The sequence below is a fragment of the Benincasa hispida genome, chromosome 9 (assembly GCF_009727055.1).
Source record: "Benincasa hispida cultivar B227 chromosome 9, ASM972705v1, whole genome shotgun sequence".
NCBI lineage: Eukaryota > Viridiplantae > Streptophyta > Magnoliopsida > Cucurbitales > Cucurbitaceae > Benincasa > Benincasa hispida.
In genome coordinates this window covers 79576285-79588450 of record NC_052357.1, presented here as the reverse complement: position 1 = coordinate 79588450, position 12166 = coordinate 79576285, and the positions used below count along the sequence as shown (strand labels likewise).

Here is a 12166-nt window from a genome sequence, read left to right as displayed (position 1 = left end):
CCCTGCCCCACCCCGGCCCCATTGTCAACCCTAGACTACTAGTCTTCGCGATTTGAAAGATTACTTTATTTATATTGGACTGTTAATTTCCACATAAGTCAATAATTTCTATGTCGATATTTTTCATGCTCGCTTTCATAAATAATATCGTGAGTAACATTATATGCAAAAATGTTGTTAACTTATAAGATTCCATCATTTATTGAGATCTCATTATTATTCTCGTTTACTTTAATACCCTTATGAGTACTCATATCTAGGATTTATTCTAGAACATCCATGCTCTTAGCTGAGTCATTTTTTTTTACTACTTTTTTTCGAGGATTTTTATCTTTGTAACCAAATGGTCTATCACGTTTTGGCATGTCCCATACTCATCAGTGACAACTTACTACATTTAGTGGAGCATTTGTAGCTGGTATACATGACTTAGTCACTTTCTTAACATTTATAGATGCATCTGGTAATTGATTTACTATATTTGCAAATGAATTGTTTTATGAACTTTAGGTTCACATTGATCTGCACGGGAATCTAAATAGAACAATAATGATGCATTCCATGTACTTTATTTTTCCAATTTTTTAATTCCTCTCTCATATGTTGAAAAATTTGTACCATTAAAATGACGATCAACATATCATACAATAAATATATCACCCGTTGGGAATTCGAGATATTTAATAATTGATGGGGAATCATATCCAACATATATTTCTAACCTCTTTTGAAGACCCATCTTAGTACATTATGATGGAGTAATTGAAATATATACTCCATATCCAAAATATCGTAGATGAAAAATATATGGCTCATGGCCACAAAGCTAATTGTAATGGTAAGTACTTATGATAAGCTATTGCTTTAATGCGAACAAGTGACGCCACATGCAAAATAACATGTTCCCATGCATATTTAGGAAGCTTAGCTCTTATAAGTGATGGTCTTGCAATTGATTGCAAACATGTTATGAATGATTATGCCAAACCATTTTATGTGTGACACATGAGCTACAGGATGTTCAACACTTATCCCAATTGATATAATTATCAAAAGCTAGGAATGTAAATTCACCGACATCATCAAGACGAATGGTCTTAATTGTATAATAAGGAAATTGTGCTTTTAACTTAATTATTCAAGCAAGCAACATTGCAAATACAAGATTTCAACTTGATAATAAGCACGCGTATGACCATCTGCTAGATGAGTCTATTAATACCATACAATATCCTAAATGGACTACTTTGTGGGTTAATAGGTCCACGTATATCACCATAAATTCATTCTAAACATGTAGGTAATTCATCCTCATTTTAACTGGTGATGGTCTAGTTATCAATTTGTCTCGAAAGCAAGCATCACGTGATAATTCATTATGTTAAAGAATCTTCTGGCTCTTCAACGTGCGTCCATTTGAATTTTCAATAATTATTCTCATCGTTATAGATTCTAGATGACCTAATATATCGACTGTCATGCCAAATTATAAATATGCTTGGATTCATGAACTTATGGTTCATTGTTGCATATGTTTCGATTACTCGTATATTAGTATAATATAATCTAAAAGATAAATCAAGCAACTATTCTAATATACGTTTTTCATATGAGACAGTAGATATGATATAAAGATACTTCATATCATTATTTTTATCAATTTCAATATGATAACCGTTGCAACATATATCTTTAAAACTAAGTAGATCTCTCATTGACTGACCAGAGAACGATGCGTTGTCAATTGTGAATTTTGTTCCTCTGGGCAAAATAATATTTGCTTTTCCAAAGCATTCAATCAGGTTTGCAAAACTTGATATCGTATTGACTTTTGCATCCAACATTAACAGTTTGAAAAAATATTTTTTACTTGTAAGTATTGTATGTGTAGTTGCATTGTCTGACAGACATAGATATTTTTTTACTAATTTTTTAGTCACCCAACATATGAAAATGAACTAGGTTTCTTCATTAAATGAAAATAATTACAATAAGAAAAACAACTTGGAACATACAAATGTTAACCAAGGAAAAAAACATAAAAAAAGGGGACAACATCAATACTAAATATTCTCAAAATCAAAAGAAACGTTTGTCATGTCATCAATTGTGCCAATTTTCTCTATAGGAGTTTTGAAGAAAATGTGTCGCATCCAAATATGTTATATTAGATGTGTAAAATATCTTATTATCATGGTATGCAATAGGGGTGATCATTCAAACCGCAAAAACCGAACTGAACAGAAAACTCAGTGAAACCAAAAAATGCAGTTCGATCCGATTTGAAGAATTTTTGAAACCGAATTAATTCGATTCGGTTCAGTTCGGTTCGGCTTCACTTTCGAAAACCAAATTTGAAACCGAACCGAACCGTTTTTAACTATATATATATATATATTAAAAAAAGAGTAAAACCGAATTTAAAACCGGTCAATTTTTAATTTTAAAAAAATATAATATGGATTTTTTTTAAAAAAATGCCAAAACCGAATTTGAAACTGAACCTTCGATTCGGTTTGAACCAATAAATTGGTTCGGTTCGGTTTCACAATTAAAAAAATTTGGTTCGGTTCGGTTTGACCACCAAATCGAACCGAACTGAACCGTTTCCACCCATAGTATGCAAATTTTGCTTCCACATTTCCCTCTCTTTCATTCAGGGATACTTGATGGAGAGCAATTAGGTGTTTTGGTGTACGACAGTTACGTGATCACTGCCTAATCATTACACATCAGAAACATTTATTTTCAACACTTTTCGTACAGTTTTTCCTTTGTGATAATCATTTTGTGTGATTATTTTGAATTTTGAACGATTAGAAAGACCACCACGAAAATAATAATTATTTATTCCTCTACCATGGTCACGACCTCGACCACAATTTATTAACATTTACAACATTCACTTCAAGGAATGATGTTATTCTAGTTGGTCGAGAATCATGATTTTTCATCAATCACTTGTTATCTTGTTTGGTTACGAGAAGACATGAAATTAGTTTAGAATAACGTTTAAAACCTTTATCTCAATATTGTTACTGCATGAGCATATCTGAAATGAAGACAAATGTCTTCTTTAATATATGGATTTAAAATTCTGGAGCTTCAAATAGATCCATTTATGATGAGCTTTAGAAAGAAAATTTATTTTTCGATGATCACATTTTTATAGCATCCAGGTGTATTTTGGCATCAAACACTAATGACAAATAATTATTACAATTAATATCAAATGCTAGAAATTCGAATTTTATAATATTTCCGTAGCAACAATATTAGAAAATTTTATATTTATATTAGAAATTTAATAGATGTTAAATACGTAAATTAACATTTAATTTATTAATTATAAAGAGAAAAATTGACATACCTTTAAGACTTACCTTTAGTGAGAAAAATAGGAGCTCATGCCGATAACGTGTTGTGAACTTGAGGAGCACAACATGAACACAGATATCAATAAAATGTAATATTAAAATAGATATAATATAATAATAAAATAAATAAATATTAAAATAAATTAAACATAATATATAAATAAAATAAAATAACAAAATATAAAATAAGGAATTTCTCTAAAATCTTCACTTTTTCAAATTTTCATGGATTTTATCGCGTATCTTAAAAAACCCACCAAATACCACAATTTGATAAGTAGTAGATAAATTATATAGATACCAATAATATCTAATATCGACATATATAAATAACACTTTAAAAAGTGAGGGTATGATATATGGTTAATGAACACTATATTATCGTAATATTTATAGAAAAAAATAAATATTTTGGAAATGATATGGAAAATGAAGAAACGAGTTTGACTTAGGAGAGTAGGGAAATGGTAAGAAACCCTGCTGCTTCACTCCAGACCTGTCCTTCAAACCCCAATCTTTTCTCCATTTTTAGAGCGAATTATTGGCGCGTGTTCTACAATCTCCACTCCCCAAATTTTTAAACTCTAAACACACGCGCACACTATTATTTTCTTTTTAATATTTATCTTTTGTTCTAACTCATACGACGCCGTTTTCCGTTGCGAAATAGCCCCAAAACTACGACGTGTGTGTGTGTTCCTTCTTTCTTTACAAAGTCTCTTATAATTGTCTGTTTTTGATAAAAACTCTCCCTTTCCTTTCTTTTCCTTTCCTTCCTTTGTTGTTAAAAGTTGGGATTTCTGGGGGATTATTACATCACCACTTAGCAACAACAACAACACAAAGCATCTCTCAGGTCCGATCAGATCCATTCAAATCTCTTCTTTTCTTCTTCATCTTCTTTTATCTTTTTTTCATTTTTTGTTTTCAGTTTCTTTTTCCCTCTTGATTTTGGGTTTTTCTTGCCCCCTTTTTTCTTTTATTTCTGGTTTTGATTATCTCCTCAATTTGGGGGTGTTGTTTTTGTTGGTGGGGTTCTTCTCAATCCCTCTAGGGTTTCACTGCCTTTTGGGGTTTGTTTGTTTCTCTGGGTTAATTTTGGATTTGGGGTTTGTTTTTCCCTTTTGGGTTTTGAGCGGGAGTGGATTACTTGGAAATGTGTGGGATCGTGAGTTAGGGTTCGTGTTCAAAACCTTGTCTTTGCGTTCAAGTGTATGACGATTTGGTGCTGCTTATGCTTCACCGTTGGAGAAGAAGAAGAAGAAGGCGAAAGGGAAAGAGAAGAGGAACCGAAGAAGGAAGAAGGTGAAATGAAACCCATGATGCGTGAGGAGGTTTTTGAGAACCAGGATGACTCTGATCACATTGTGCGAAATGGTGATGATTCTCAAGGGAGTAACCCACTTGCGATTGGTGTTGATGATGGGCCTGAACGCCACGATGGTGATCGACTTAGATTGTTTGAGGATATGGTCAGAGCAATGCACGATGGCGGCGATGGTGGCGCTCATTGGGACGATGAGTTGCGCGGCGGCGGCGGTGGTGGGGCTATTAGTCCCTGGAACTTTTCTTTTGGAATTCTGCATCAGTCTGAGGGAGGAGAGAGTAGTAGCGGCTGGGCTTTGCCCCCGTCTTCTACGGTGGAGTCTTCTAATGAGGAACGCGATCGGGATGCACACCATAAGCGCGCTAAAGTTCACTCTAAATTCATGTGAGTCACTAGTAGACTGCTTCTGGATATGAATTATGCAAAGGTTTCCATGGGTTTGCCATTTTTCTTGGTTTTCTTTTGAGAAGGGGTGTTGGGTTTTTTCTTAAATGTTCCTTCTTTGTGGGATTTATGATTAGATGTTGTGGTGGTTTTAGGATTAAGATCGTTTGCAGTTATTGAGGTCATCATTTAGGAATACGTAGGTCTCTTCGTAATTTAGCTATCAACGCATGCTTTTTGTTGTTATTTTTGTGCCGGTAATCTCTGAATAATTTGCTGTTTTGAACTGCAAGTTAGCGATGAAAAATTACGCTTTTTATGATCTAGACGTGCTTCTATTCTGTATCATCTTTCGTTGACATATTAGCTTTTGGAAAATAGTTGTTCTCTAGATTTTCACTTTTGTATATAAGCCTATATTGCATAGCACCTTCTATTCTTGAATACTTGAAGTGGTATCTAATACGAGGCAATATGTTGTTACATTGACTATATCTAACATCCATCTTTATTGTGTGTATTAGACTGTGCAGTCTCTTTAGTCTTTATCATTGTATTTTAGATATCCTTTTTGGATTTCTAAATTAGAAATGTGTTTCTTAATCAAAAGCGGCACGTTGCTTGAAAAATCTAGGCTTTTCTAGATTATAAACGGTGTGCCAAGATGGTATCTGAAAGTCTTTTTCAGTTGTGAGTCTTCTGAGTGAGTTGTCACCATGAAAAAGTTTCCTTTTCATGAAATAGAAAATCATTTATTTTTGAGAAATTCAATCTATGGTTGTCTTTCTTGGAGAAGAGTTTGAAAGTGGAAATCTTTATTGTTTTTGATAGTCTTATTAACTGTTTTTTCGAAGCAACCCTTCATGTACGACGATAGTTAGTGTGTTTGAATGCACATAGGTTATCCTAATACATGATTTATTTATATACTGAAAATCAAATTTATGTCAGATTTGAGTCGTAAGTTTTTCCCATTTTAATAGGGAACAATAATTGAAATATTTTGTAACTTTTTAAATTGTTTTCAAGATATGCCCAAACAAGTCCTTATGTTTTCAAGCATTATCGACCTTGGTATATAGTTATCACACTCATTTGCAAACGTACTTTAGACACTACACTTTTGTTACTATTTACTAATTAAAAAAATGTCTTCATTAAGGTTTATCATCGCGGGATGAGATAATGGTAATTCGACTAGGTTGGTACAGGGTTAGAACTCCTAGTACCTTCCGTGATTTTGTCTTACTGCCAAATATGATCTTTTGTTGGAAACTCTGACCTTCACATGGCGGTTGATGATGTATCATATGATCTCTAGTTTAGAAAAGATTACACTCTGAGTTAACTAGAAGTAAGTATGTGCAGTAATACTCATGCTGGATAATTCACATTCTCTCAACCAATTAGATCTTGTCAAATTAGCAGCCAATCTAGTTTCCTATACTTTACAAGTTAGTCTAACTGATAAGTGGAAAATCAGAATTGGTGCATGTTATTCACTTTTAATGATTGTTTCTTATTTTCTTTTCTTTTCAATCTTCCCTAGTGAGAGCTCATTTGCAACTCCATGGCCTTTGGGTGCTGGAAATCCTATAAGAGATTATGATTTCATTCATGGATCATCTTCAATTATGACTAGGAATGAATTTCTATACCATGCTTCTGCATCAAGTAGAGTTGATGGCGACAAAGATTTGAAATCTAGTTTTGGCAGAGATGATGGGATCAATGAGAATGATACCTGTAGATCAGAAGGATTTGAAGTAAGGATGGATCTTACAGATGATTTACTGCATATGGTATGCATCTCCACAGATTATGATTGTTTTCTTGCTTGTTTATTTTTTTAATTTCTTGGATTTCTTATTCACATGAAGTTATTTCATCATTGATATCAGGTTTTCTCTTTCTTGGATCACATCAATCTTTGCCGAGCTGCTATAGTCTGCAGGCAGTGGCAAGCTGCTAGTGCTCACGAAGATTTCTGGAGGTGTTTGAATTTTGAAAATAGGAATATATCCATGGAACAATGTAGGTGATGTTTTTCAAGTAGTTGGTTTCTTCTTTTTTCCTTTTAATTTCCACAGTAGTTGAGTTGAGAATGAGATGATTTTTAAAATCTTGGCTGCCTCTTGGAAATAGAGGTGATATATTATGTTGCAACTTCAAAAATAGTAGGATCCAACATCCGAGTCTGGAATGTCTTTCGCACTCATGAAATGTTGTTAAAGCCTAGGACTGTTACATATTTGGAGCTTGTGTTAAGTACCCAGTATGATTTTTCTCCCTAAATCTTTTTAACTATGTATATATTCCATGAAGGAAAGAGTCAAAGAACTTGCATGCTATTTGTAGCTTCGGCATTCTCTTTGATTTTTTTGAAATGAGTCCTGGACACAATTGTATAAATGTGATAGGATGTGACAAATCTCTGTAGCGGTCTTGGTGACAGTGCCAATGCAACATTTTCAATTGTATTTCATGTTTAACCTACTTTTATCCAGTCATATTTTCTTTCTGCCCTCCATACAGGATAAATTTATCCGATTGTATTTCTTTGTGCCTCTGTATTAACAAATGTCCAATCATATTCTACTTTTCTTACTTTCTAACAATATCATTCTGATTTGGAGCTATTTGGTTAATTGATTATAAATTCTGGCTGCAGTTGAGGATATGTGTGGAAGATATCCAAATGCCACAGAGGTCAATATCTCTGGTGTACCTGCTGTTCACTTGCTTGCCATGAAAGCAGTTTCTTCTTTAAGGTAATGATCACCAATTTGTTATTTTGTTCTTTTTTCTTGAGAATTTTTTTGCTGGTGCTTATTGTTTATTATTGTCTCAGAAATCTGGAGGTTTTAACGCTGGGAAGAGGACAACTGGCAGATAACTTTTTTCACGCCCTTGCTGATTGCCATTTGTTGAAGAGTTTGACTGTCAATGATTCTACGCTAGATAATGTTACACAAGAGATACCTATAAGCCATGATAGACTGCGTCATCTTCATCTTACTAAATGCCGTGTTATACGCATATCTGTTAGGTTGCTACTGTCTATGTATCTTAAAGCCAACTGTATTTAATTGCATATATTCTTTGTCTAAAGCATGTTTTCTTGCAGATGTCCACAACTTGAAACATTGTCCTTGAAGCGCAGCAACATGGCACAGGCTGTTCTTAACTGCCCCCTTCTTCGTGACCTGGATATAGGCTCTTGCCACAAGCTCTCAGATGCTGCAATTCGTGCAGCCGCTATTTCGTGCCCACAGTTGGAATCTCTTGATATGTCTAATTGTTCATGTGTTAGCGATGAGACATTACGTGAAATTTCCACGAACTGCCCGAATCTTCAGCTTCTGAATGCATCATACTGCCCAAATATATCTTTGGAGGTGGCATACCATTTTAGTAAATTTTGAGCGAAAGTGACTAGTTTTTCCCTTCAGACCTTTTGTTTTTCCTGATGTTTTGGTTCCTTTTTCTTTTGAAGTCTGTAAGACTGTCAATGCTGACCGTGCTTAAGCTTCACAGCTGTGAGGGCATCACATCAGCTTCAATGACCGCAATATCCGGTAGTTCTAGTTTGAAGGTCTGAAATAACCTATTTCTACTGTTTCTATTTTCTGGTTGTCTGATGCTGTATCTGAATTAGTTGGAAATGGAATGGAGACTTATTGCAGGTTTTGGAGCTTGATAATTGCAGTCTTTTGACTTCTGTTTGTCTGGATCTTCCTCATTTACAGAATATCAGACTTGTCCATTGCCGCAAGTATGTCTTTTCGTCTCCAAGCAACTTATAGCTTTTATCACATGCTTAATTTCTTTCAGAATGACTTTTGTACTGGACCTTCACTTCTTTTCTTTGAGTTGAATCTGTTTTGCTATTCTTGCAGATTTTCGGACTTGAGTTTACAGAGTGTTAAATTATCGTCCATAATGGTCTCTAATTGTCCATCACTTCACCGGATCAACATCACTTCCAATTTACTTCAAGTATGTTATAATGTATCTTAAGGTTTTCTTCCTTATCATCTTATAGGGGTGTAAAATAACATTGGACTGTACTTTTGTGGACTTGCAGAAATTAGTGTTGAAAAAACAAGAGAGCTTGGCCAAATTGGTTTTGCAGTGCCCTAGTCTGCAAGATGTGGACCTCACAGATTGTGAATCTCTAACGAATTCGATTTGTGAGGTTTTTAGTGATGGTGGTGGATGCCCTATGTTGAAATCACTTGTTCTTGATAACTGTGAGGTAAGTTGCTTGGTGTTACGCTGTTACCCGTTAGTGTCATGGTATTAGTCCTTGTGATTTCATAATTTACAAATTATTTGGTTAGGACTTTGCATTGATTTCTAATGTGCACATGTTTCTTTTTCTCAGAGTTTGACTGCTGTTCGATTCTGTAGCAGTTCTTTAGGCAGTCTTTCCCTTGTTGGTTGCCGGGCAATCACTTCACTTGAACTTCAGTGTCCTAATCTTGAACAGGTTTCTCTAGATGGCTGTGATCATCTTGAGAGAGCATCATTTTCCCCGGTATGTGAAAACTGACAATTTGTGAATTTTTCTCGGTCAATAAAAATATTCTCCCAGGTGCTAAGGATTGGGGTTTCTTCTTTCTCTTCCTTTCTTAAGGTTGGACTGCGGTCACTGAACCTGGGAATCTGTCCCAAATTGAATGAATTAAAACTTGAGGCCCCTCGAATGGATTTACTTGAGTTGAAAGGTTGTGGTGGATTGTCTGAGGCAGCCATCAATTGTCCTCGTCTAACATCATTGGATGCTTCCTTTTGTGGGTTAGTTTGTTATGATTATTAGGATGACACCTTCTATTTGATGGATGCTGGTTGCTTATGTCGTTGAGTTCTTCTTTTTCCTTTGTAGCCAACTGAAAGACGAGTGTTTATCTGCAACAACTGCCTTGTGTCCCCAGATTGAGTCGTTAATACTGATGTCATGTCCGTCGGTTGGTTCAGAGGGACTTTACTCTTTGCGATGCCTTCTGAAGTTGGTTGTGCTCGATTTATCATATACCTTTCTGATGAGCTTGCAGCCAGTCTTCGAGTCTTGTATACAACTTAAGGTACCTTTTTAATAGATATAATGCTGTTTAGGCAATCTAATTTTTACTAAAAATATTATCATGACCCGTCTGAACTTCTGTTGTATTGATGCCTTTTTCTTTGTGTTCTTAATGAAGGTATTGAAACTACAAGCATGCAAGTACTTAACTGACTCATCCCTTGAGCCTCTTTATAAGGAAGGCGCTCTTCCAGCTCTTCAAGAGTTAGACTTATCTTATGGGACACTTTGTCAGTCTGCCATAGAAGAGCTTCTTGCTTGTTGCACACACTTGACTCATGTGAGCTTAAATGGGTGTGTGAACATGCATGATCTAAATTGGGGTTGTAGCATTGGGCAACTTTCATTGTCCGGCATTCCAGTTCCTCTTGTTCAGGCCACTCTTGATGAGATCGAGGAACCAGTTGCACAGCCAAACCGTTTGTTACAGAACCTTAACTGTGTAGGTTGTCAGAATATTAGAAAGGTTCACATTCCTCCAGCTGCACGTTGTTTTCATTTATCATCATTAAACCTCTCCCTGTCTTCAAATCTCAAGGAAGTTGACGTTTCTTGTTACAACCTATGCTTTCTCAATTTGAGGTTATACTCCCCTCCCTTTTGCTCCATTAACAATTCTAATTCATTTATTTTTTCTTTTTCATTTTCTCGTCTAGCTAAAACCGTGTTTTTGTCATCTAGTAATTGTTGCTCTTTGGAAGTTTTGAAACTCGACTGCCCAAGGTTGACCAGTCTCTTTCTTCAGGTAATTCTTTTTTCTTCCATGTTAACACTAGTCCACTCTGAATAGTCCAAAATCTGGTCTTCCAAACAAACTGAAACTAACAGTAGGGGATAAGTTGGACAAAAAATGGGGTCAAGACAGATTACAACTCACAAGTCCACACTATAAGAACTCAGTCAATGACTGGGTTGAACTCCCACCCTGACCCCCACTCCCCCTCCGTGTAGGGCTGTAGGCCTCTGGTTTTAAGGACCCCAATTTTGTTTGCATCCCCCTCTCCACTTCAACTTTTGTAGGGGGATAGGAATTCATCCACTGTTGGAATCATTTGATTTTAGTTGTTTATATATATTTTGTATCTTTTACTGCTGTGTTGTTAAGCAAAGAAAAAAGAAACGGGAGCTAAGAGATGCATGTGATATGAGGCTAACTAGATCTGTGTTTTCCTAGTCTTGCAACATTGAGGAAGAAGTGGTTGTAGCTGCAGTATCGAAATGTAGCATGCTTGAGACGTTGGATGTCCGCTTTTGTCCGAAGGTAAAGGGTGTCTCTCTTTGCTTCCTCTACATTGTTTGAAAGTTTTGGCACAAGATAACGTTACTTTTGGCTAACTTCAAAATATTTCTTCTACTTGCAGATCTCCTCTATTAGCATGGTACAACTGCGAATTGCTTGTCCGAGTTTGAAGCGGATCTTCAGCAGTCTGTCTCCAACATGATTAATTCTTCTTTTCCCTTCAAATTTTTCCTCCCACTTGTTAATTTCGAGTCTTGGAGACGACCTGAGTTTCGTCACTTTATGTATATGGATGGTCCTGAATTCTGTCAGCTTCCGTCTTCTTGGGGTATATAGTTAGTCATCTTTGTGGCACCTTAAAAAAAAAGTTATCTTCTGTCTATATTGATATACCTACTAAGTTAGCCTTCCATCTTTAATTCAGTTTTGCAGTGTCTATGAGAGAGATTAAGAATGAATGATTGAGCACACATTATTATTAATATTCTATCGATAACAATCAATTTCTTCATTCATATGCGAACCATTCATCCTATTATTACATTTCTGATTCTTACTGTCATTGTTTTCTCACAATCATGGTTTAATTTTAATATTACCGTGAAAAACATACAATCAATCCCTTGATTCGATTAGGATATTAAGAAAATTTGACTGATATCTGTCGGGGAGCAAGTAAAATATGGAAAGCTCCAAAATTTTATGGGATGTTAAAAAGTTAGCTTTTTTATGGAAAAATCTGAAACGGGTCA

General features: G+C 35.3%; 1 protein-coding gene across 1 annotated transcript; it reads left to right on the top strand.

Moving 5' to 3' along the window:
- Window positions 1-4094: 4094 nt before the first annotated feature.
- LOC120086876 (F-box/LRR-repeat protein 15) lies at window positions 4095-11937 on the top strand. The gene is made up of 17 exons (XM_039043690.1): window positions 4095-5088; window positions 6638-6890; window positions 6990-7122; window positions 7760-7859; window positions 7940-8137; window positions 8216-8486; window positions 8585-8683; window positions 8775-8863; window positions 8988-9087; window positions 9176-9346; window positions 9476-9628; window positions 9728-9888; window positions 9977-10175; window positions 10293-10756; window positions 10856-10919; window positions 11349-11435; window positions 11536-11937. Exons 1-17 carry the CDS (start codon window positions 4592-4594, stop codon window positions 11614-11616), a joined length of 3120 nt encoding a protein of 1039 aa, XP_038899618.1. The 5' UTR covers window positions 4095-4591; the 3' UTR covers window positions 11617-11937.
- Window positions 11938-12166: the final 229 nt, after the last annotated feature.

Coding starts and splice junctions, on each gene's coding strand:
- LOC120086876 (XM_039043690.1), top strand. CDS start 4,592: ATGACGATTTGGTGCTGCTTATGCTTCACCGTTGGAGAAGAAGAAGAA. Junction 9,347..9,475: donor TTGTTCTTGATAACTGTGAG/GTAAGTTGCTTG, acceptor TCTTTTTCTCAG/AGTTTGACTGCTGTTCGATT. Junction 9,889..9,976: donor TTGGATGCTTCCTTTTGTGG/GTTAGTTTGTTA, acceptor TTTCCTTTGTAG/CCAACTGAAAGACGAGTGTT.